General features: G+C 54.1%; 2 protein-coding genes across 5 annotated transcripts in view; both read right to left on the bottom strand.

The window, feature by feature from the left end:
* map4k2 (mitogen-activated protein kinase kinase kinase kinase 2) overlaps positions 1 to 19,431 on the bottom strand; it is an 81,251-nt gene extending 61,820 nt beyond the window's left edge. For 3 of the 4 annotated variants that reach the window (XM_060855810.1, XM_060855811.1, XM_060855812.1), the window contains exons 1-2: positions 19,075 to 19,431; positions 704 to 761 (exon numbers count right to left, since the gene is read on the bottom strand). In XM_060855810.1, coding sequence (XP_060711793.1) covers positions 704 to 761; positions 19,075 to 19,197 — 181 coding nt within the window. In that variant the 5' untranslated portion in view covers positions 19,198 to 19,431. The remainder of the gene's footprint in view (positions 1 to 703; positions 762 to 19,074) is intronic. The other variant, XM_060855813.1, reaches the window with a different exon arrangement.
* A 3,336-nt stretch (positions 19,432 to 22,767) lies between these two features.
* men1 (multiple endocrine neoplasia I) overlaps positions 22,768 to 26,351 on the bottom strand; it is a 31,670-nt gene continuing 28,086 nt past the window's right edge. The window contains exons 9-10 of the mRNA XM_060855387.1: positions 24,221 to 24,394; positions 22,768 to 23,214 (exon numbers count right to left, since the gene is read on the bottom strand). Coding sequence (XP_060711370.1) covers positions 22,768 to 23,214; positions 24,221 to 24,394 — 621 coding nt within the window. The remainder of the gene's footprint in view (positions 23,215 to 24,220; positions 24,395 to 26,351) is intronic.

Raw genomic sequence — 26,351 nt, 5'->3', positions numbered from 1 at the left:
GAGGATCTGAGCTACAGGGAGAGGCTGAACAGGCTGGGGCTGTTTTCCCTGGAGCGTTGGAGGCTGAGGGGTGACCTTATAGAGGTTTATAAAATTATGAGGGGCATGGATAGGGTAAATAGGCAAAGTCTTTTCCCTGGGGTGGGGTAGTCTAGAACTAGAGGGCATAGGTTTAGGGTGAGAGGGGAAAGATATAAAAGGGACTTAGGGGCAACTTTTTCACACAGAGAGTGGTACGTGTATGGAATGAGCTGCCAGAGGATGTGGTGGAGGCTGGTACAATTACAACATTTAAGAGGCATTTGGATGGGTATATGAATAGGAAGGGTTTGGAGGGATATGGGCTGGGTGCTGGCAGGTGGGACTAGATTGGGTTGGGATATCTGGTCGGCACGGACAGGGTTGGGCCGAAGGGTCAGTTTCTGTGCTGTACACCTCCATGACTCTATGGTGGAGGGGGCGGAGGGAGTGCATATCCTCAGCGCCATTGGCTTCGGAGAGTGAGGCATGCTGGGAGGGAGGAGCAGAGAGGCTGCACAAAGGTAGGGAGAGTCAGACTGAGGAGCAAAGTCATCAGCACAGGCCCTGAGAGTGTCCCGTATCGCTCCATGGTTTGGAGCCTGGTGGATGAGTAGGTGGTTGAATCATTAGCTGGTTATCCCCAAACCTTGTTGACCAGCGATTCCAGCCACCGCTAACTTACCAGGGTCCAGTTTGATGACCTTTACTGCAGAGAGTTCACTGGTCTGGATGTTTCGAGCCTAGGCAGTGGAGAACGTGAGAGTTAATACACACGGCGAGATAATTAGAGAGCCATACAGCAGGGGAACACACCCTTCAGCCCAGCCCGTCCTTGCTGACCAGAGAGCCTCAATTCATCCTGATGTGGAGATGCCGGTGTTGGACTGGGGCGGACAAAGTTAAAAATCACACAACACCAGGTTATAGTCCAACAGGTCTAATTGGAAGCACTAGCTTTCAGAGCACTGCTCCTTCCTTGGTTGTCAAATACCTGATGAAGGAGCAGCGCTCTGAAAGCTAGTGCTTCCAAATAAACCTGTTGGACTATAACCTAGTGTTGTGTGATTTTTAACTAACCCAATCTAGTCCCACCTGCCAGCCCCCGGCCCATATCCCTCCAAACCCTTCCTATTCATATACCCATCCAAATGCCTCTTAAATGTTGTAATTGTACCAGCCTCCACCACATCCTCTGGCAGCTCATTCCATACACGTACCACCCTCTGTGTGAAAAAGTTGCCCCTTAGGTTCCTTTTATATCTTTCCCCTCTCACCCTAAACCTATGCCCTCTAGTTCTGGGTATAGATAGACCTTGTCTATTTACCCTATCCATGCCCCTCATGATTTTATAATCTTCTGTCAGGTCACCCCTCAGCCTCTGACACTTCAGGGAAAACAGCCCCAGCCTTTTCCCTATACCCCCAACCCTGGTAACATCCTTGCAAATCTTTTCTAAACCCTGTCAAGTTTCACAACATCCTTCCGATAGGAGGGAGACCGGAACTGAACACAGTATTCCAAAAGTGGCCACACCCAATGTCCTGTACGGCCCCAACACGACCTCCCAACTCCTGTACTCAATACCCTCACCTCCTTGCTGGGTGGATCAACACAGAGACTGATTTCTACATCCGTCAGCCCAAAATACCAGGGAGAGCACAGACTGGGAAACATAGAGCTCAGGAAAAGAAGCTAGATTGCATAGAACGTGACCAGCTGCTCCAAGTGTGGTCCCAGCTGCCATTACCCTGGGTTCCGTCCTTAGAAATCTTCCCCCCCGTTTGCTAAAGTCCAACAGGGGAGCCGCGTGGGATTCAGGACCGAGGGCAGAAGGGCCATAGAGAGATCCCAGAAACAGAAATCGACTGAATCAACGTCAGTGTCACAGGAGGGCAAATAGCTCACTTCGGTTTGATTTGATTAATTATTGTCACACGTACCCAGGGACAGTGAAAAGTTTTGTTTTACGTGGACTACAGGTAGATCATACTGTACAAAGGTCACAGGGTGATCGAACAGAGCGAGGAATACAGTGTTACAGCTGCAGAGTGGTTACACAGGGAGCAAGATCACCATTTAAGCTCAGAATCGGAGCGGTCCATTCGGCAGCATACTAACAGCGGGGAAGAAGCTGCTCCTGAATCTGTTCCTGAATCTGGTGGTCCATGTGTTTAAGGTTCTGGATCTTCCGCCTCATGGCGGAGGGCGGGGAGAGATTCGAACCGGGCTGGGAGGAGGAGGAGGAGGTCTATGATGATGTCGGCTGCCTTCCCCAGGCAGCGGGACGTGGAGATGGAGTCAGCGGGTGGAAGGTTGGGTTGGTGCAATGCTCTGGGCTGGGTTCCCAGCTCCCTGGAGTACCCTCCCGGTCCTGGGCAGACCCGCTGCCCCGTTCCACACCGGGGATGAACCCGGATAGGACACCGTCTCTGTCGGAGTTGCTGAGGGTCCTTGTGGACGTGCTGAATTTCCATAGCCTCCTGAGGAAGGAGAGGCGTTGTTGTGCCTTTGTTAATGTCGCGTCTAGGTGGGAAATCCAGGACTGATTCTCTGAGGAACATGACGGTCTCCACCCAGATCCCAGAGACAGACAGAGCGGGGAGAATGGGCCAATCTACCGTCAGTGTTACGGGAGGGCAGGTGATGAATTGTTCAGGAATTTCTCTGTTCTCTCTTGTACCTGTGCATTGGTTTCTGTTAAGGCATGAGCTAAACACATACATAATGAGGTATTTCGGAAGTTCAAAGCGAGACTCCTTCTCTTGACAGAGTTGAGGGGCACTCGACGTAGACAGGAATAAGACTTTTCTCGTGTTGGATCATACAGTTCAGAAGGAGGCCATTCAGCCCATCGAAATTGTACCACCCCAAGTATTGACTGAACCTACACCCTCCTGCACCGGACCCATAGCCCTAACATTTCAAGAGCTCACCCAATACTTTCTAAAGGCTGTGAACACCTCGACTTCCCTCTCACCAGGGCAGACCAGACCCCAACGCCTCACAGTCTAGTCCAATCGAAAGCTGAGTGGCATCAAAGGAAGGGGCTATGTTTGTGCTGAACTGAGATGGATCTGGAGTACAGACTAGATCAGAACGGTGCTGGAAAAGCGCAGCAGGTCAGGCAGCATCCGAGGAGCAGGAGAATCGATGTTTCGGGCAAAAGCCCTTTGGCTGCTCCTCGGATTGCTGCCTGACCTGCTGTGCTTTTCCAGCACCACCCTGATCTCCAACATCTGCAGTACCCACCTTCACCCTGTGGGGTACAGACAGGCTTGCTGAGATGGAGGGGGAGGGGGGGTGGTAACCCGGCTAAGGGAGGGGTACAGTGGGTGACAGTCAGGGAGGGAGTTGCTGTGGGCCCCATGGAGTCTCATGGCTTCAGGTTAAACAGGGACAAGGAACCCCCCCTCGCTGATGTCCCCATACCGGCCTCCCTCGGCTGATGGATCAGTATCCTCCATGTGGGACAACATTTGGAGGAGGCACTGAGGGTGGGGAGGGCACTGAATGCCCTCTGGGTGGGGGGATTTCAGTGTCCCCCCCCCCACCAAGGGTGACTCAGCAGCAGCGTTACTGATGGAGCTGGTCGGGTCCTAAAGGACTCAGTTACTAGACTGGGGTCTGCAGCAGGTAGTGAGGGGACCAACAGGAGGGGAAATACATTCCTGACCTCCTCCTTCCCAAACTGCTGGCTGCAGGTGTATCTGTCCGTGACAGTATCGGTGAGAGTGACCCCCCGCACGGTCCGTGTGGAGATAAAGCCCCCCCCTTCACATTGAGAATCCCCTCCATCGTGTTGTGTGGCACTATCACCACGCTCAATGGGACAGACATCGAACCGATCTAGCAGCTCGAGGCGAGGCGTCCATGAGGGGCTGTGGGTCATCACCAGCAGCAGGACTATCCCCCAGCTCAACCTGGGACCTCATGGCCCGGCATATCCCCCCACTCAACCATTTCGGAGTTCGGGAGAGGACACTCAGAGATCCCGGTCGCTGCTGGGGCTAAGGCCAGAGGAAAAAAAGGACAGGTGGGGTCCAAGAGTATTCCGCGATCTTAATCGCTGGCTGATCCCTGGTGGCGTGGGGGAGGGAGTGGTCAGGGATAGACAGGTAGGGCAGAGTGACAGGACAGATGTTGCAGGTCAAGGGGCATTGGGAGTGTTTCTGGGAGGGGTGGTGGTGGTGGGAGCAGTCCAAGTTAGACAGGTCACATCGGGACTGGAAAGGAATCTCAGAAAGCTTTGCTAATGAAGCTTAAACAAAATAGACCGGGTTCAGAGAACCATAACAAGCAGGTCACAGCGGAGAGAAGCTGAGATGCAATTTGGGGACAAATCGCAAGTCAGTGCATCTGGAAAACAGATGCAACAGTGGATAAAATATATTTAACTCTGTTGCCTCCCAGCACCAGGGACCCGGTTCAATTCCACCCTCGGCCAACTGTCTGTGTGGAGTTTGCACATTCGCCCCGGGTCTGAGTGGGTTTCCTTCGGGTGCTCCGGTTTCCTCCCACAGTCCAAAGATGTGCAGGTCAAGGTGGATTGGCCATGGGAAATTGTCCCATAGTGCCCAGGGATGTACAGGTTAGGGTGGGTTGGCCATGGGAAATTGTCCCATAGTGCCCAGGGATGTACAGGTTAGGGTGGATTGGCCATGGGGAATTGTCCCATAGTGCCCAGGGATGTGCAGGTTAGAGTGGATTGGTCATGGGAATTTGTCCCATAGTTTCCAGGGATGTGCAGGTTAGGGTGGATTGGCCGTGGGAAATTGTCCCGTAGTGCCCAGGGATGTGCAGATTAGGGTGGGTTGGCCATGGGAAATTGTCCCATAGTGCCCAGGGAAGTGCAGGTTAGGGTGGATGTTTTTTTATTTCAAAAATATACTTTATGCATAAAATACTTTGATGATCTATACAAGTGGACATGCTTTACATATGTACACATGCCATTTCTTTGCATACTGAAACAGAGTAATCGTTCCTATTTACAGGTCTGTACAATTACATTTTTAGCTGAGGGATCAGCGGAGCCCAACTGACTGCGTGGGCCCCCTGTCCTTCTTTAGACAGGCAGATGTTACACGGTGGTCTTTCCCCACCGCCCCTTGGCGGCAGCTGCCCCAAGCTTCAGCGCGTCCCTCAACACGTATTCCTGGACCTTGGAATGTGCCAGTCTGCAACACTCAGTCGGGGTCAACTCCTTCAGCTGGAAGATCAACAGGTTTCGGACCACCCAGAGAGCGTCCTTCACCGAGTTGATGATCCTCCAGGCGCAGTTGATGTTCGTCTCGGTGTGCGTCCTGGGGAACAGGCCGTAGAGCACGGAGTCCCGCGTCACGGCGCTGCTCGGGACGAACCTCGACAAACACCACTGCATTCCTCTCCAGACTTCCTCTGCATAGGCACATTCCAGAAGGAGGTGTGTGACAGTCTCGTCCCCCCCCGCCCCGCAGCCGCTTCGAGGGCAGTGTGCGGTGCAGCTGAGAGTCCGGGCGTGCATAAAGGATCTCACAGGCAGAGCCCTTCTCACCACCAGCCAAGCCATGTCTTGGTGCTTGTTGGAAAGTTCTGGCGATGAGGCATTCTGCCAAATGGCTTTGACAATCTGCTCAGGGAACCACTCAACAGGATCCGCCCTCTCCTTTTCCCGAAGGGTCTCAAGGACGCTACGTGCTGACCACTTCCTGATGGACTGGTGGTCAAAGGTGTTTTTCTTCATAAACTTCTCCAGGAAGGACAGGTGATACGGAACGGTCCAACTACTCGGAGCGTTCCGCGGCAGCGAGGCCAGGCCCATCCTTCACAACACCGGGGACAGGTAGAACCTCAGTACGTAGTGACACTTGGTGTTTGCGTACCGGGGATCCATGCACAGCTTGATGCAGCCACACACAAAGGTGGCCATCAGGGTGAGGGTGGCATTGGGTGTATTTTTTTCCCCCGTTGCCCAGATCTTTGTATAGCGAATCCCTTCAGACCCGGTCCAACTTTGATCTCCATATGAACTGGAAGATGGCCCGGGTGACTGCAGTGGCGCAGGTTCTGGGAATAGCCAGACCTGTGCCACGTATAACAGCAATGACAGTGCCTTACACCTGATGACCAGGATTTTTCCCCGTGATGGAGAGCGACCGTAGCCTCCATCTGCCCAGTTTCTGCCTCACTTTGCTGATACGCTCCTCCCAAGACTTGGCACACGCCCCAGCCCCCCCCAAACCAAATACCCAGCACCTTCAGGTGGTCGGTCCTGATGGTGAAGGGGATCGAGGGTTGGTCGGCCCAGTTACTGAAGAGCATGGCCTCGCTCTTGCCTCGGTTTACCTTGGCCCCTGAGGCCTGATCAAACAGGTCACGTAAGCACATTAGTCTGCGCACGGACAGCGCATCCGAGCAGAAAAGGCGACGTCATCCATGTACAGGAAGGCCTTAACCTGCAGGCCTCTGCTGCCAGGAATAGTCACCCCTCTCAGGCTCACATCCTTCCTGATGGACTCGGCAAATGGCTCTATGCAGCACACAAACAAGGCAGGGTGGGTTGGCCGTGGGGAATTGTCCCATAGTGCCCAGGGATGTGCAGGTTAGGGTGGATTGGCCGTGGGAAATTGTCCCATAGTGCCCAGGGATGTGCAGGTTAGGGTGGATTGGCCATGGGAAATTGTCCCATGGTGTCCAGGGATATGCAGGTTAGGGTGGATTGGCCGTGGGAAATTGTCCCATAGTGCCCTGGGATGTGCAGGTTAGGGTGGATTGGCCATGGGAAATTGTCCCATAGTGCCCAGGGATGTACAGGTTAGGGTGGATTGGCCATGGGAAATTGACCCATAGTGCCCAGGGATGTACAGGTTAGGGTGGATTGGCCATGGGGAATTGTCCCATAGTGTCCAGGGATGTACAGGTTAGGGTGGATTGGCCATGGGGAATTGTCCCATAGTGCCCAGGGATGTGCAGGTTAGGGTGGATTGGCCATGGGAAAATGTGCCATACTCCCCAGGGATGTCCAGGTTAGAGTGGATTGGCCGTGGGAGATTGTCGCTTTGTATCCAGGGATGTGCAGGTTAGGGTGGATTGGCCATGGGAAATTGTCCCATCATGTCCAGGGATGTGCAGGTTGGGGTGGATTGGCCATGACAAATTGTCCCATAGTGCCCAGGGCTGTACAGATCCGGGTGGATTACAGACCCTGGGGTGGGGAAGTTCAGGGTTACAGGGTTAGGGAGGTGGTTGGTCTGTGACACCTTAGCTCCGGTGGAGGTTTGACCGAAAGACAGTCAGGATTGGCAGCTCCACCTCACTGTTCACATGGTGCTCTGAGAAGCCAGTACGAGGGCACAGGGAGGAGCCATGGGTATCAACATGGGAATCAGATCTCGCAGTGAGGAGGATCGAATCTTGGAAGGATCATCAAACGAGTCCATCTATGTTCAAATAAAACACTCTGAAGCGGGAAATGTATTGGTGGGAGCGATGAAGGACCTTTGCCCGAAACGTCGATTTTCCTGCTCCTCAGATGCTGTCTGACCTGCTGTGCTTTTCCAGCACCACTCTGACCGAGCGTGAGAGAGAGAAAGAGACAGAGAGAGAGCGTGAGAGCGAGAGCGTGTGAGAGAGAGAGAGAGAGAGAGATAGAGACAGTCTCCAAATACTCTAATCCTGGTGATTAGAGATAACGTGTAATATGTGGGATCTCTCTGTGCGCAATCAGGTGGACGCTATTTTGTAGGGCTTGTGCCCAAAACGTCGAATTTCCTGTTCCTTGGATGCTGCCTGACCTGCTGCGCTTTAACCAGCAACACATTTTCAGCTATTTTGTAGAAAACCCAAGCTATTTGAAAAGGGACAGTGTAGAGGGAGCTTTACTCTGTATCTAACCCCATGCTGTCCCTGTCCTGGGGGTGTTTGATGGAGGGGTACAGTGTAGAGGGAGCTTTACTCTGTATCTAACCCCATGCTGTCCCTGACCTGGGAGTGTTTGATGGGGGGCGGGGGGAAACAGTGTAGAGGGAGCTTTACTCTGTATCTAACCCCATGCTGTCCCTGTCCTGGGGGTGTTTGATGGAGGGGTACAGTGTAGAGGGAGCTTTACTCTGTATCTAACCCCATGCTGTCCCTGTCCTGGGAGTGTTTGATGGGGGGACAGTGTAGAGGGAGCTTTACTCTGTATCTAACCCCATGCTGTCCCTGTCCTGGGGGTGTTTGGTTTGTGAGGGGGGGTGTGGTGTAAAGAGAGGGTGTTATTTGTATCAATGCTTCCTGTTGTGAGGTGTACACGGTGTTTCCTGTGCTGAGTTCTGGATAGCCGGCCGTTCACACAGTCAGAGTGTGTGAATCAAAGCAGGGTGGGGTCAGTGAGAGACCAGAGCCATCAGCCAGTGGCTTGGGGATTGGCTTCCTGTGGAGAATATCGAACAACGTTCAGCACCTAGTGACACTGAGTCCCCTCACCTCACAGACCCAGGCCACACCAGAGAGAGAGAGAGAGAGAGCTCCGTCCCCCTTCCTGAGATTATCTCACAGCTGAGTCAGTCCTCAACTGGCCAGCACCATCCCACACTCACAGCAGGCACACCTTTGCCCCTACCACAGGGATTTGGCAAAGTGATTTCAAGCCGAAAGATTCCTTTCAGACCATGATGCCGATCATGTCTTAACTTTCAACAACAGGATATCCCGTGCAGAGGCCATTCCACCCATCTACTCTGGGCCAGCTCTTTGGAACAATGTGTAAGACACCAAGACTGTGCTGTTTCAAGATCCTGTGAACTAGTGGAAGAGCGGGCGCTGTCAGAGCATCAGTGCTGAGGGAGTGGGCACTGTTAGAGGGTCAGTGCTGAGGGAGTGGGCACTGTCAGAGGGTCAGTGCTGAGGAAGCGGGCACTGTCAGAGGGTCAGTGCTGAGGAAGCGGGCACTGTCGGAGGGTCAGTGCTGAGGGAGCGGGCACTGTCAGAGGGTCTGTGCTGAGGGAGTGGGCACTGTCAGAGGGTCAGTGCTGAGGGAGCGGGCACTGTTGGAGGGTCAGTGCTGATGGAGTGGGCACTGTCAGAGGGTCAGTGCTGAGGGAGTGAGTTCTGTCGGAGGGTCAGTGCTGAGGGAGCGGGCACTGTCGGAGGGTCAGTGCTGAGGGAGTGGGCACTATTGGCGGGTCAGTGCTGTGGGAGTGCCACACTGTCGGAGGGTCAATGCTGAGGGAATGGGCACTGTCAGAGGGTCAGTGCTGAGGGAGTGGGCACTGTCAGAGGGTCAGTACTGAGGGAGTGGGCACTGTCAGAGGGTCAGTACTGAGGGAGTGGGCACTGTCAGAGGGTCAGTGTTGATCCCTGAACCAATATCAGTAAAAACCAGCGATCTGGGTCATTCCCGCATTGCTGTGTGTGGCATCTTGCTGTGCTGTGTTTCCTATCGGACAACATTCTGCACTGTCCAATGAAAGCCCTTCATTTGCCTGTGGGATATCCCTGAGTGCGGAGAGCAGCTGGAGGAAGGGGCATCGGTTTTAACATCTCAATCCCTGTTCCTCTCTCTCTCTCTCTCTCTCTCCCTCCCTCTCAGTTCAGTTCTGGGAAGATGTTCCGACCCTGAAGAGAGAGCGAAGGAGGTTCCCCAGAGAGGCACCAGGAATTGGGAATGTTGGAATACAGGGAAAGGTTAGGGAGATTTGCTTTATTCTGCATGGAGCAGGGATTAAGAGGTGACTTTATGTTCAAAATTAGGAACAATTTGGACAGAGTAAAGAAGGATTTTCAGTTTCAGGGAGTTGGTGTGTCAGTAACTCGGGGGTTAACAAGGGAGCGAAGAATGAGGTGATGAGAAACCTCTTTACTCAGAGAGTCATTAGGATTTGGGAATTACAGCCTGAGACAGTGGTGGAGACAGAGTTCATGCTGGACCGCTGGATATATATTCAAAAGGGATATTAAAGGGCTACAGATATCGGGCTGGAGAGTGGGATTGGTGAGGGAACTCTTCCAAGAGCCAGTATAGACACAATGGGTCAAATGGCCTCCTTCTGTGCTATAAAATTCTAGAACATGCTGCACTGCTACCTCAACTGAACAGTAATACGATCGAGAGCTACATTAAGAGATTTCAGGAACTGAAAACATCAAGCACAATTTCCATTGTCTAGTTTCAATCCTCTCAAAAATATTATTAAGCTAGAAGACTATTTTTTGTCATTTTATTTAAGGTCTCCAGCCAATTCGATACACTCCATGTGATCTCAAGGAACAGGTGGAGATAGAGGATACCGCAAAGGCTATGGGCCCTGATAATATTCCAGCAATAGCACCAAAGACGCGTGCTCCAGAACCTGCCATTCCCCGAGCCAAGCTGTTCCAGTCCAGTTCCAACACTGGCATCTACCCGACAATGGGGAAAATTGCTCAGGTATGTCCCTGTACACAAAACGCAGGACAAATCCAACCCGGCCAATCACCGTCCACTCAGTCTCCTCGCTATCATCAGTAACAGTGCTCTCAGTCAGCACCCGCTCAGCAATAACCGGCTCAGTGATGCCCAGTGTGGGATCCCCCCCCCTCGCCCCCTCCCCCAGGGTCACTCAGCTCCTGATCTCATTCCAGCCTTGGGTCAAACACAGACAAAAGGAGCAGAATCCCAGAGGGGAGGGGAGAGGGACAGCCCGTGACATCAAGGCTGTGTTTAACCGAGTGTGGCGTCAAGGAGCCCGGGCAAAACTGGGGTCACTGGGGGTCAGGGGGCAAACCCTCCCCTGGTTGGAGTCACACTCGTACATAGGAAAATGGTTCTTATTGGAGGGTCAGCCATCTCAGGCCCAGACCATCTCTGCAGGACTCCCTCAGGGGAGGGTCCTCGCCCCCCAACCACCTTCAGCTGCTTCATCAATGACCCCCCTCCCTCCATCAGAGGGTCCCAAGTGGGGGATGTTCGCTGGTGATTGCACAGTCTCCAGCTCCATTCCACCCCCCACCCCCTCAGATACTGAAGCAGGCCGTGTTCATATGGAACAAGATCTGGGCAATAGCCAGGCTCGGGCAGACCAGGGGCAAGTAATATTCACACCCCACAAATGGCCAGCGACAACCATAGTGTCAGATAGCACGGACACAGGCCCTTCAGCCCAACCAGTCCATACTGACCATAATCCCAAATTAAACTAGTCCCACCTGCCTGCTCCTAGCCCCATCACCAATACAAGACAGTCTAACCATCTCCCCCTGACATTCAATGGTGTTCCCGTCACTGAGTCTCCTCCCATCAACGTCTTGGGGGTTACCATGGAGCAGAAACTCTACCGGATTCACCACATCAACCCAGCGGCTCCAAGAGCAGGTCAGAGGCTGGGAATCCTGCAGCGAGTGACTCCCCTCCTGACTCCCCCCAAAGCCTGTCCCACCATCTACAAGGCCCAAGGCAGGAGGGGAAGGGAACACTCCCCACTTGCCCCTGGGTGGGGGCAGCTCCAACAACACTCAAGAAGCTCGACACCATCCAGGGACAAAGTAGCCCCCGCTGGATTGGCCCCACCCCCACAAACACCCCCTCCCCCCACCGACGCTCAGTAGCAGCAGTGTGTACCAGCTACAAGATACACTGCAGAAACTCACCAAAGACCCTCAGGCAGCACCTTCCAAACCCACGGCCACTTCCATCCAGAAGGACAAGGGGCAGCAGGTACACGGGAACCCCACCCCCTGCAAGTTCCCCTCCGAGCCCCTCACCATCCCGACTTGGAAATATCTCGCCGTTCCCTCAGTGTGGCTGGGTCAGAATCCTGGGATTCCCTCCCTAAGGGACACTGTGGGTCTACCCACAGCACATGGACTGCAGCGGGTCAAGGAGGCAGCTCACCCCCCACCTCCTCAAGGGGGCAACTAGGGACAGGACAGGGACATCACGGGGTTAGATACAGAGTAAAGCTTCCTCTACACTGGCCCCCATTATTCACTCCCAGGACAGGGACAGCACGGGGTTAGATACAGAGTAAAGCTCTCTCTATACTGTCCCCCATCAAACACACCCAGGGACAGGGACAGCACGGGGTTAGATACAGAGTAAAGCTCCCTCTATACTGTCCCCCATCAAACACACCCAGGGACAGGGACAGCCCGGGTTAGATACAGAGTGAAGGTGCAGGGGTATAAGTCTGCCCTATAAGCTGTGAGTGGCCCTGTTTGGCAACTATCGCTTTCTAATGCTGCCGGCTCAGTGTTTGTGAATGTTATGCTCTGTCGTGTGCAGTGGGGGAGTTGGGCATGTAGGCTGCAGGAAAACCACACCATATAACACTAACAGGTACTTCCTCTTGTCGGCTGTCAGTGTGAACACGGCAGGCAGTCAGTGTGCTCAACCTGGGAACCAGGCCTCCAGCGGCCTTTCTCCTGCCCCTTCTCCCAGTGCACTCCTGAACTCCCTCCTGAACTGACCTGCTCCCAACAGGAGCCAGAGAGAGACACAATCAGCCTCTCCTGGTCAAACAGCTGGGAATGACAGGCCACCTTGCCCACCATTGAGAACCCCAGTCAGTGGTGAGGAACAAGGTCTCAGAGGTGGGTGGAGTGGGGTGGAGTGGGGTGGGGGCGGGGGGTTAGGGGGTGGAAGTGATGGGAAAGCAGTGGATTTCACCCCCAGCTCCCTAACTGTACCAGTTCAGGTCCTGGAGGAAGGCCAGTCGAAGATGCTTTGTGCTGTGTGTGTGTGTGTGTGTGTCGGTGCGTGTGTGTGTTTCACTATATGTGCATGTCAGTCTGTGCGTGTGTGTTCATCTGTCAGTCTGTGTATACGTCTGTGTATACGTGCGTGTTTGTGTGCGCGCGTCTGAGGACAAAGCCAGTCCCTGTTTGTTTCACAACGTGGATTGCACGCTTCCTTCCCCACATTACGACAGCGACAACGCTCTGAACACTCACCCAGAGCCATCCATTACACTAACTTTCACTTCATACAACTACCTGCAAACAGACTGAAGGGAAACTGCACTCTCAGTGTGATGCCCACTGCACAGATGGACACCAGCATATTGCTATCATCTCCAAACACAAACTGACCCACACGCAGAGCTCTGACCCCATGTGCCACCTCACAGCAAGTCCCTTCACTCATCACCAACTGTGTAAGTAGACCCACCTGCCCCCGAGCCCCTACACCCCCTCCCTATCTCTGTCACCCCCTCCAGCCCCTCCCTATCTGTCACCCCCTTCAGCCCCTACACCCTCTCCCTATCTCTGTCACCCCCGCCAGCCCCTCCCTATCTCTGTAACCCCCCCCCCCTCCGGCCCCTGTACCCCCTCCCTATCTCTGTCACCCCCTACAGCACCTCCCTATCTCTGTCACCCCCGCCAGCCCCTATACCCCCTCCCTATCTCTGTCACCCCCTCCAGCCCCTACACCCCCTCCCTATCTATCTTTCCCTCCAGCTTCTACACCCCCTCGCTACCACTGTCACCCCCTCTATCCCCTACACCCCCTCCCTATCTGTCACCCCCTCCAGCCCCGACACCCCCTCCCTATCTCTCACCCCCTCCAGCCCCAACACCCCCCTCTATCTCTATAACCCCCTTCAGCCTCTACACCCCCTCCCTATCTGTCTCTCCCTCCAATCCCTATACCCCCTCCCTATCTCTGTAACCCCCCTACACCCCCTCCCTATCTCTGTAACCCCCCTCCCTATCTCTGTAACCCCCCTACACCCCCTCCCTATCTCTGTCTCTCCCTCCAATCCCGGCCTCTGGAGCACCCCCCTTATTCCCATCTCCCTGTCACTAGGGGCCATGTCTCCAGTTGCCTGATGCCTGGAGATCGGGAATTCCCTCCGTCCTCCTCCTCCTCCATCGCCTTTCTCCTTCGCTAGGAAGCCGCACTCTGTTTTCTGAATTATTGTTTTCATCACTGTAGTGTCACAGCACAGAAACAGACCCTTCGGCCCAACCCGTCCATGCTGACCAGATATCCCAACCCAATCTAGTCCCACCTGCCAGCCCCCGGCCCATATCCCTCCAAACCCTTCCTATTCATATACCCATCCAAATGCCTCTTAAATGTTGTCATTGTACCAGCCTCCACCACATCCTCTGGCAGCTCATTCCATACACGTACCACCCTCTGTGTGAAAAAGTTGCCCCTAAGTCCCTTTTATATCTTTCCCCTCTCACCCTAAACCTATGCCCCTCTAGTTCTGGACTCCCCCACCCCAGGGAAAAGACTTTGTCTATTTATCCTATCCATGTCCCTCATAATTTTATAAACCTCTATAAGGTCACCCCTCAGCTTCCGACGCTCCAGGGAAAACAGCCCCAGCCTGTTCAGCCTCTCCCTGTAGCTCAGATCCTCCAACCCTGGCAACATTCTTGTAAATCTTTTCTGAATCCTTTCAAGTTTCACAACATCTTTCCAATAGGAAGGAGACCAGAATTGCACACAATATTCCAACAGTGGCCTAACCAATGTCCTGTACAGCCGCAACATGACCTCCCAACTCCTGTACTCAATACTCTGACCAATAAAGGAAAGCATACCAAACACCTTCTTCACTATCCTATCTACCTGCGACTCCACTTTCAAGGAGCTATGGACCTGCACTCCAAGGTCTCTTTGTTCAGCAACACTCCCTAGGACCTTACCATTAAGTGTATAAGTCCTGCTAAGATTTGCTTTCCCAAAATGCAGCCTCGCATTTATTTGAATCAAACTCCATCTGCCACTTCAGCCCATTGGCCCATCTGGTCCAGATCCTGTTGTAATCTGAGGTAACCGTCTTCACCGTCCACTACACCTCCAATTTTGGTCTCATCTGCAAACTTACTAACTGTCTCTCTTATGCTCGCATCCAAATCATTTATATAAATGTCAAAAAGTAGAGGACCCAGCACCGATCCTTGTGGCACTCCACTGGTCACAGGCCTCCAGTCTGAAAAACAACCCTCCACCACCACCCTCTGTCTTCTTCCTTTGAGCCAGTTCTGTATCCAAATGGTTAGTTCTCCCTGTATTCCATGAGATTGAACATAGAACAATACAGCACAGAACAGGCCCTTCGGCCCACAATGTTGTGCCGAACATTTGTCCTAGCTTAAGCACCTATCCATGTACCTATCCAATTGCCGCTTAAAGGTCACCAATGATTCTGACTCTGCCACTCCCACAGGCAGCGCATTCCACGCCCCCACCACTCTCTGGGTAAAGAACCTACCCCTGACATCCCCCCTATACCTTCCACCCTTCACCTTAAATTTATGTCCCCTTGTAACACTCTGTTGTACCCGGGGAAAAAGTCTCTGACTGTCTACTCTATCTATTCCTCTGATCATCTTATAAACCTCTATCATGTCACCCCTCATCCTTCGCCGTTCCAATGAGAAAAGGCCTAGCACTCTCAACCTATCCTCGTACGACCTATTCTCCATTCCAGGCAACATCCTGGTAAATCTCCTCTGCACTCTCTCTAAAGCTTCCACATCTTTCCTAAAATGAGGTGACCAGAACTGCACACAGTACTCCAAATGTGGTCTTACCAAGGTCCTATACACTGCAACATCACCTCACGACTCTTGAATTCAATCCCTCTGCTAATGAACACTAATACACCATAGGCTTTCTTACAAGCTCTATCCACCTGAGTGACAACTTTCAAAGAGCTATGAACATAGACCCCAAGATCCCTCTGCTCCTCCACCTTACTAAGAACCCTACCGTTAACCCTGTATTCCACATTCTTATTTGTCCTTCCAAAATGGACAACCTCACACTTGACAGGGTTGAACTCCATCTGCCACTCCTCAGCCCAGCTCTGCATCATATCTAAGTCCCTTTGCAGCCGACAACAGCCCTCCTCACTATCCACAACTCCACCAATCTTCGTATTGTCTGCAAATTTACTGACCCACCCTTTGACTCCCTCTTCCAAGTCATTAATAAAAATTACAAACAGCAGAGGACCCAGGACTGATCCCTGCGGAACTCCACTTGTAACTGGGCTCCAGGCTGAATATTTACCATCTACCTCCACTCTCTGACTTCGACCGGTTAGCCAGTTCTCTATCCAACTGGCCAAATTTCCCACTATCCCATGCCTCCTGACTTCCCGCATAAGCCTACCATGGGGAACCTTATCAAATGCCTTACTAAAATCCATGTACACTACATCCACTGCTCTACCCTCATCCACACGCTTGGTCACCTCCTCAAAGAATTCACTAAGACTTGTAAGGCAAGACCTACCCCTCACAAATCTGTGCTGGCTCTCCCTAATCAAGCAGTGTCTTTCCAGATACTCATAAATCCTATCCCTCAGTACCCTTTCCATTACTTTCTAACCTTGCTAACCAGTCTCCCATGGGGAACCTTGTTGAACGCCTTACTGAAGTCCATATAGATCAGATCCACCACTCTGCCCTCATCAATCCTCTTTGTTACTTCTTCAAAAAACTCAATCAAGTTTGTGAGACATGATGTCCCATGCACAAAGCCATGTTGACTATCCCTAATCAGTCCTTGCCTTTCCAAATACATGTACATCCTGTCCCTCAGGATTCCCTCCAACAACTTGCCCACCACCGAGGTCAGGCTCACTGGTCTATAGTTCCCTGGCTTGTCCTTACCACCTTTCTAAAACAGTGGCACCACGTTTGACAACCTCCAGTCTTCCGGCACCTCACCTGTGACTATCGATGATACAAATATCTCAGCAAGGGGCCCAGCAATCACTTCTCTAGCTTCCCACAGAGTTCTAGGGTACACCTGATCAGATCCTGGGGATTTATCAACCTTTATGTATTTTAAGACATCCAGCACTTCCACCTCTGAAATATAGACATTTTACAAGCTATCACTAGTTATTTCCCCATGTTCTCTATCTTCCATGTCCTTCTCCACAGTAAACACTTACGCAAAGTATTTGTTTAGTATCTCCCCCCTCTCCCCACATTGATCTTTAAGGGGCCCTATTCTCTCCCTTTTGTCCTTAGTGTATTTATAAAATCACTTTAGATTCTCCTCAGCCCTATTTATCAAAGCTATCTTATGTCCCCTTTTTGCCCTCCTGATTTCCCTCGAGTGTATTCTTACTGTCCTTATACTCTGAGGGATTCACTCGATCTATCCTGTCTATACCTGACATATGCTTCCTTCTTTTTCTTAACCAAACCCTCAATTTCTTTAGTCATCCAGCATTCCCTATACCTACCAGCCTTCCCTTTCACCCTGACAGGAATATACTTTCTCTGGATTCTTGTTATCTCATTTCTGAAGGCTTCCCATTTTCCAACCCTCCCTTTTACTTGCGAACATCTGCCCTCAATCAGCTTTTGAAATTTCTTGCCTAATACCGTCAAAATTGACCTTCCTCCAGTTTAGAACTTCAACCTTCAGATCTGTTTTTTTCCATCACCATTTTAAAACTAATAGAATTACGGTCGCTGGCCCAGGAGTGCTCCCCCACTGACACCTCAGTCACTTGCCCTGCCTTACTTATTCTTTTGTGGGATGTGGGGGTCACTGGCTGGGCACAGTATTTCTTGCCCCGGTCCCTAGTTGCCCCCTTAGGAAGGTGGGGGTGAGCTGCCTTACTGACCCACTGCAGTCTACGTGCTGTGGGTAGACCCACAATGTCCCTTAGGGAGGGAATCCCAGGATTCTGACCCAGCCACACTGAGGGAACGGCAAGATATTTCCAAGCTGAGATGATGAGTGGGGAACTTGCAGGGGGTGGTGTTCCCGTGTATCTGCTGCCCCTTGTCCTTCTGGATGGAAGTGGCCGTGGGTTTGGAAGTATGAGGATTGTTAGTGCACTTGCTACACATTCCGAATTGTCCCTGTGCATCCTGCTCCGGGCCTTTCGGAGGTCAGTTCAGAGTCAGCCATATTGTTGTGAGGTCTGGAGTCACGAGTAGGCCAGACTGGGTTAGATTTCCCCTCCCGAAAGGGCACTAGTGACCCAGATGGGTGTCTACAACCACTTGTCAATGGTTGGCATAGTCACCACCAATGATCAACTTCAAGTGAGCAGAGTTGGAATTTCAATGTGACCAGTTTCCTTAGTGGGATGTGAACTCTAAGAGCCAGACCGTTCTCCATGGGATGGCGATAATTGTGAAAACTGTACGTGTGCATTGGGTACGGGATTATACTCTGCTCAAACCTCTACCAAGATCAGGGTGCCAGGATCTATAAACCGTTGGAAGGCATTAACGGGGAATGGGTGGATTGTGTTATGGGGAAAGATTTAAGGGGGGGGCGAAAGTGTTATCAGATCGTGAAGGGTGGTACAGAGAGGACGTTCCCTGTCGCGGGAGAATCCACAATTCTGTGCTTTTAAAAATGGGGAGACGGGAATTTGGTCCCCTCAGATGGTTTGAGTTTCTGGAACAGCCTTCCTGAGGAGGAGGTGGGGACAACATCTATGAACAGCTTTGAGAGTGAGATGGGTGGGGGGGGGAGGCAGCTGGAGTGAAAGGTTACCCAGGGTAGGGTGAGGGGTCAGGTCAGCGGTGACCCTGTCAAACAGCAGGGTGGGTCCAAAAGGCCCCCCCACCTCCATCCCATACGCTCCCTGGCTATTCCACCATAGAGTGCGGCGTTCTTTCAGCACTGACACCATGGAGGGTCAGCCTGGAAGGTGGGGTTCAGATCCTCAAACTGACAAGGGTGAGGGGGGGGGAAAGTGTGTGAGAAATGGCAAAGGGCAGAGAGAGGAGGAGGAGGAGAGAGAGAGGACAGAAACAGCAAAAGAAACCGAAATAGAGAGATAAAAAGAGAGAGAGCAAGAGAGAGGTTTACAAACTGAACTACACTAACCTGGAACATACTGTTACTAATAAATCTGATTAACAAACTCATCCCTTCACCCAGGAACACTCACAAACATGTGCCAAGACCCTGCAGATTTGAAGGGTTAGAGATGGCACTGTGTAAACATGATAAGATCTGTATCGGTTAGAAAAGGAACAGAAGTGAGGTACAAACGGAAACAAGAGTGAGAACGAGAGAGAGAGGGGGACAGAGAGAGAGAGAGAGAGAGAGCTTCTGACTTCTCTATTCGCTCAGCGCTGCGTTTTAACAATGATAAAGCAAAGCCAACCTTAAACACATCACCGTATGTTCCACTGCCAATTCGCTGGATCAACTCAAACTCATCCATGGGGTTCTTGTCAGAGATGACCAGCTCCATCTCAGGGACATCGTAAAACACACTGTTCATCATGTGCAGGGGAAATCTCCGCCCAGGCAATCCCTCGCCTCCTCCCCAGGATTTCTTCCTTGGATTCTCCTCCACTCCAGGCACCGAGAATCGCAGGGCTCCCAATCACTCGAACATCGTGCCTGCAATATCTCGACTCTCACACACTGTTCCTGTTCCTGTCCTGCGCAGCAATGTGCCCAGTGACAAAGTCCCACACTCTCTCTGTCTCTCTCTCTCTCTCTGTCTAAGTGTGACACCTCCAGGTTGAACCCAGTCCCACCACAAGCTGCTTAGTGATACGTCTGCTCCTCCAGCTCTCGCCGTGCTGGGGGTCCACTCACACGCCCCCCGACCCTGAACCTACAGCACTTCACGCCAACCCTCTCTCTCATAACGCAGCAGCCAACAGGGGCACACAGAGAGATGGCAACTCACAGAAAACCACGACAGGTTGCATGACGGCAAGATAAACCAATGAAGGACTTACACACAGTTAATAACACACACACACACACACTCACAAAGATTGCTGGAAAAGCTCAGCAGGTCTGGCAGCATCCATGGAGAGAAATCGGAGTCAACATTTTAGGTTTGATGACTCTTCTGCAGAAAGGGAGTTAATTCCGATTTCTCTCCATGGATGCTGCCAGACCTGCTGAGCTTTTCCAACAATTGCTGTTTGTGTCCGATTTTCCAGCATTCGCAGCTCTCTTGTTTTTTGCTGGCACAGTTAATGGTGCTGGAGAGTGTGGGCAAACACAGAGAGACTCAGGAGTGAAGGCTCATTGTGCCCTGAAAGTGGAGTCGCAGATAGATAGGATCGTGAAGACGGTGTTTGGTATGCTTTCCTTTCTTGGTCAGAGTATTGAGTACAGGAGTTGGGGGGGTCATGTTGCAGCTGTACAGGACATTGGTTAGGCCACTGTTGGAATATTGTGTGCAATTCTGGTCTCCTTCCTATCGGAAAGATGTTGTGAAACTTGAAATGGTTCAGGAAAGATTTACAAGGATGTTGCCAGGGTTGGAGGATCTGAGCTACAGGGAGAGGCGGAACAGGCTGGGGCTGTTTTCCCTGGAGCGTCGGAGGCTGAGGGGTGACCTTATAGAGGTTTATAAAATTATGAGGGGCATGGATAGGATAAATAGACAAAGTCTTTTCCCTGGGGTGGGGGAGTCCAGAACTAGAGGGGCACAGATTTAAGGTGAGAGGGGAAAGATATAAAAGGGACCTGAGGGGAAACCTTTTCCCCCAGAGGGTGGTGTGTGTATGGAATGAGCTGCCAGAGGAAGTGGTGGAGGCTGGTACAATGACAACATTTAAGAGGCATCTGGATGGGTATATGAATAGGAAGGGTTTGGAGGGATATGGGCCGGGTGCTGGCAGGTGGGACTAGATTGGGTTGGGGATATCTGGGTCAGCATGGACGGGTTGGTGTGTGACTCTGTAATATCTGACCCAAGCGAGCATTCCCTCTGCGTTTGCCCTTTCAGGCTCCTTGCTGGCCAGGAGAGATCTCAGCCTGCGTTGGCAAGTCCCAGAGCAGGTCTTGCAGAATCGCCCCTTGCCAGCCATGCACAGCGAGATCCCACAGTGACCCTGCGCACCCTGTCATGATCAGAGGCGTGGGAGTGACCAACTGTCAGACTGGGCAGGGGGCAGCACACACGACCTAAAACACACCACGTCTTTCTTCATAAAAAAAAATTCTATTGTACAAAATACTGTTCATGAGCAGAGCAGAAAATCACAAAGTTCAGATCAGTCCCAGAGAGAGCCCACTGATGTGAACAGATCAGTCCCAGAGAGAGCCCACTGATGTGAACAAAATCAGTCCCAGATGTGAACAGATCAGTCCCAGAGAGAGCCCACTGATGTGAAGAAGCCTCAGTGACAGGGTGGACAGGACATCCCCGAGCGCTCGGAGCGCGATGCTAGGTGTCCAATGTTCACCCTAACCTTCACAGAATCACAATCCCCCATCACACTGGGATTTCACTGTGGGCAGAGAGTTCATACACCGTGTCGTCAGCTCACTGTGGGGGGGGGGAGACAGAGAGAGACTGCTCACTGTGGGGGGGGGGGAGACAGAGAGAGACTGCTCACTGTGGGGGGGGGGGGAGACAGAGAGAGACTGCTCACTGTGGGGGGGGGGAGACAGAGAGAGACTGCTCACTGTGGGGGGGGGACACAGAGACAGACTGCTCACTGTGGGGGGGGGGAGACAGAGAGAGACTGCTCACTGTGGGGGGGGGAGACAGAGAGAGACTGCTCACTGTGGGGGGGGGACACAGAGACAGAGACAGACTGCTCACGGTGGAAGGGGGAGACAGAGAGAGACTGCTCACTGTGGGGGGGGGACACAGAGACAGACTGCTCACTGTGGGGGGGGGAGACAGAGAGAGACTGCTCACTGTGGGGGGGGGAGACAGAGACAGAGACAGACTGCTCACGGTGGGGGGGGGGGGAGAAACAGAGACAGACTGCTCACTGTGGGGGGGGAGACACAGAGACAGAGACAGACTGCTCATTGTGGGGGGGGGACACACAGGGACAGACTGCTCACTGTGGGGGGGGACAGAGACAGACTGCTCACTGTGGGGGGGGGGGCACAGAGACAGAGACAGACTGCTCACTGTGGGGGGGGGGAGACAGACTGCTCACTGTGGGGGGGGGACAGAGACAGACTGCTCACTGTGGGGGGGGGACAGAGACAGACTGCTCACTGTGGGGGGGGGACACAGAGACAGACTGCTCACTGTGGGGGGGGGGACAGAGACAGACTGCTCACTGTGGGGGGGGACACAGAGACAGACTGCTCACTGTGGGGGGAGGGACACAGACAGACTGCTCACTGTGCGGGGGGGGGAGACGCAGAGACAGACTGCTCACTGTGGAGGGGGGAGACAGAGACAGACTGCTCACTGTGGGGGGGGGACAGAGACAGACTGCTCACTGTGGGGGGGGACACAGAGACAGACTGCTCACTGTGAGGGAGGGGGACACACAGAGACAGACTGCTCACTATGGGGGGGGGGAAGACAGAGACAGACTGCTCACTGTGGGGGGGGAGACAGAGACAGACTGCTCACTGTGGGGGGGGGACACAGAGACAGACTGCTCACTGTGGGGGGGGACACACAGAGACAGACTGCTCATTGTGGGGGAGGGGGACACACAGAGACAGACTGCTCACTGTGGGGACACACACACACACAGACAGACTGCTCACTGTGGGGGGGGGACAGAGACAGAGACAGTCTGCTCACTGTGGGGGGGGGATAGAGACAGAGACAGACTGCTCACTGTGGGGGGGGGGGACAGAGACAGAGACAGTCTGCTCACTGTGGGGGGGGGGACAGAGACAGAGACAGACTGCTCGCTGTGGGGGGTGGGGGGGACGGGCGGTGACCACTGCCCCATCTCAGAGGCTGAGACTCAGACACTGTCCGGGAGGACGGCCATATCTCCATCAGCAGCAGAACTGGACCATCACTGATTCTCTCTGCCCGCTCACCCCCTCACCCTCCTGCCCCACTATCTCACCCTCCTTTCCCCCCCCCCCCCCCCCCCCCGCCCCTCCTCCCGGCTGCCTACAGTGACTTGCGTTGCCTCTTCATGAAGGACAGGGTGTAGTCGCTGGCTGAGCTGAGTTTGAGCTTCTTCAGCTGAACCTGGGACTGGGCAGTGAGCTGCAGTTTGATGGCACTGGAGTTGATCTTCAGAGCAGTCAGCAGCTCCTTCATGCCTTTCATCTTCTCACTGTGGAAGGTGACACAGGCACCCCCTGGGGCAGGGGCAGGGGCAGGGGCAGGCGTGGGGGCAGCTGGCACAGGAGGGGGGACACTCCGCTGGCTGGGGGCCGAACGCCGACGCTCCACAATCTTCTCGGACAGGAATTTCTTCATGGGAGGGGGCTCCTCAGCCTTGGACTCCCGGCGGGGACCACGCCTCCGAGCGTCACGGGAATCATCACTGTGCTGGTCATCGTCCTCGGTGGGCTCGGCCTCTTTCACAATGATCGTCACCTTGTGACGCACCTACAGTGAGGGCACAGCGGCTCAGGAGACAGCACTGAGGCAACGATCCCACTGACCCTCCCACAGTGCCCACTCCCTCAGCACTGACCCTCCCACAGTGCCCGCTCCCTCAGCACTGACCCTCCCACAGTGCCCACTCCCTCAGCACTGACCCTCCCACAGTGCCCACTCCCTCAGCACTGACCCTCCCACAGTGCCCCCACCTCAGCACTGACCATCCCACAGTGCCCCCTCCCTCAGCACTGACCATCCCACAATGCCCCCTCCCTCAGCACTGACTCTCTGACAGTGCCCACTCCCTCAGCACTGACCCTCCGACAGTGCAGCACTCCCTCAGCACCGACCCTCCGACAGTGTTCGCTCCCTCAGCGCTGACCCTCCGACAGTGCCCACTACCTCGGCGCTGACCATCCGACAGTGCCCATTCCCACAGCACTGACTCTCCGACAGTGCCCACGCCCTCAGCACTGACTCTCCGACAGTGCCCACTCCCTCAGCACTGACCCTCCGACAGAGCCCACTCCCTCAGCACTGACTCTCTGACAGAGCCCATTCCCTCACCACCGACCCTCCAACAGTGCCCACTCCCTCAGCGCTGACCCTCCCACAATGCCCGCTCCCTCAGCGCTGACCCTCTGACAGTGCCCACTCCCTCAGCGCTGACCCTCCCACAATGCCCGCTCCCTCAGCGCTGACCCTCTGACAGTGCCCACTCCCTCAGCGCTGACCCTCACACAGTGCCCACTCCTTCAGAGCTGACCCTCTGACAGTGCCCATGCCCTGAGCACTGACCCTCCGACAGTGCCCACTCCCTCGGCACTAACCCCCCCGACAGTGCCCACTCCCTCAGCGCTGACCCTGGGACAGTGCCCACTCCCTCAGCGCTGACCCTGGGACAGTGCCCACTCCCTCAGCACTGACCCTGGGACAGTGCCCACTCCCTCAGCGCTGACCCTGGGACAGTGCCCACTCCCTCAGCGCTGACCCTGGGACAGTCGGTGGTTACCTGTCCATCGAACTTGCTGATGGACTGCACGAGGAAGGTGGCCCAGCCGACGTGAAGGACCGGGGTGGAGCTGCCCTCCTCCCACTTACAGATGCCATCATAGAAACGCAGCAGCTGAGCGAAGCTGTCCGGGTCCTGCAGGGCTGTGCTGCCTACCGCCTGGCCTTGGGCAACCTGCAGGGACAACACCTCCTGTCAGTAACTCCTCCCTCTTCAACCCGGGGGGGGGCAAGGGGGGAGTGGGGAGAGTGTGGAGGGGGAGAGTGTGGGGGGGGGGGGAGAGTGTGGGGGGGGGAGAGTGTGGGGGGGGGGGAGAGTGTGGGGGGGGGGAGAGTGTGGGGGGGGGGAGAGTGTGGGGGGGGAGAGTGTGGGGGGGGGAGTGTGGGGGGGGGAGAGTGTGGGGGGGGGAGAGTGTGGGGGGGGGGAGAGTGTGGGGGGGAGAGTGTGGGGGGGAGAGTGTGGGGGGGAGGAAAGTGTGGGGGGGGAGAGCGTGGGGGGGAGAGCGTGGGGGGGGAGAGCGTGGGGGGGGAGAGCGTGTGGGGGGGAGAGAGAGTGTGGGGGGGAGAGAGTGTGGGGGGGAGAGAGTGTGGGGGAGAGAGTGTGGGGGGGAGAGAGTGTGGGGGGGAGAGAGTGTGGGGGAGAGAGTGTGGGGGGGGAGAGTGTGGGGGGGAGAGTGTGGGGGGGGGAGAGTGTGGAGGGGGAGAGTGGAGGGGGAGAGAGTGGAGGGGGAGAGAGTGGAGGGGGAGAGAGTGGAGGGGGAGAGAGTGGAGGGGGAGAGAGGGGGAGAGAGTGGAGGGGGAGAGAGTGGAGGGGGAGAGAGTGGAGGGGGAGAGAGGGGGAGAGAGAGAGAGAGAGAGAGAACAGAGTAGCAAGGGTGGTGCCAGAGATTCTCAGAGACAGATAGACAGAGACAGACAGGAATAAGAGTGAAGCAGACAGACAGGTCGAGAGAAGGGGATCTCCTGTCGAGGGAGGAACACATGGAGAGATGGAGGACTGTGAGAGAGGAGGCAGTGAAACTCTGAACTCAAACTGCATTGTTTAAAGGTCAATCCCTGTGAGGAGGACAGAAGGAAAGAGAAAGGTGACAAAGCCGGGGGATGTGCTGTGGAGGATTCAACTATCGTGAGCTCTGGCCCTCTCCCTCTCGCTGGGGAACTGACTGCTGCTGGGAGCAAGGGGCCTGGGGCTGAGGGTGGGAATGTCACTGGCTCAGTAAAGCAGGAACCCGGGACTGAGAGACTGGGGCCAGGGTTTCAAACACAGCAGCTGGTGAGGTTTCAATTCAACTCATCAAAGCCATCACTGAAAACTGCTCTCTGTGCAGACCCTTGGTCCTATCTAGTCTACGCTGACAAAACCTACTCTCGCCCCACTTTCCTGCACCACACCCATGGCCTTGGATGCTTGGACATTTCCAGAGCTCATCCGAGTCCATTTTAAAAGTTTCCCACCTTAACCTCGCGCCCCCCCCCCCCCTCAGGCTGAACATTGCACCCCCCCCACCCTCTGAGTGAAACAACCTTTCCTCAAATCCTCCCTGCCCCTCCTGCCTTTCACCTTAAAATGATGCCCCACCCCGCCCCCATAACTGAGGGGAACAGCAGCTTCCTGTCCACCCAGCCCATGCCCCTCATAATCTTATACCCCTCTCTCAGGAAGCCCCCTCAGCCTTCCCCGCTCTAAGGGGAGCAGCCCGAGCTGACCCAGCCCCTCTCTGTCACTGAACTGCTCCATCCCGGGCAGTATCCTGGTGAATCTCCCTCTGCATCCCACCGCCCTCCTGGAGAGCAGAGACTGGAACTGCACACTGTCCTCCAGCTGAGGCCTGGACAGCTCGGACATAACCTCCCTCTGCTCTTACAGTCTGTGCCAAGGCTGAGAAAGGCAAGGGTCCCACACACCTCCTTAACTACACTCCTAACCTGTCCAGCTGCCTTCAGGGATCTGTGGACAAGCGTCCCAAATCCCTATGAGCTTCCACGTGTCCCGCCATTCACTCAGGACTCCCTCATGTTGTTACTTCGCCCAAACGGCACCATGTCCCACTTACCAGGGTCAAACTCCAATCTGCCGCTGACCTGCCCACATGACCAGTTCATCTATACCTTCCTGCAACCAAAGACCTTTC

This window comes from Hemiscyllium ocellatum, chromosome 46 (genome assembly GCF_020745735.1).
Source record: "Hemiscyllium ocellatum isolate sHemOce1 chromosome 46, sHemOce1.pat.X.cur, whole genome shotgun sequence".
NCBI lineage: Eukaryota > Metazoa > Chordata > Chondrichthyes > Orectolobiformes > Hemiscylliidae > Hemiscyllium > Hemiscyllium ocellatum.
Note: the sequence above shows the minus strand (reverse complement) of the source record. Positions and strands in the feature narration are given on the sequence as shown.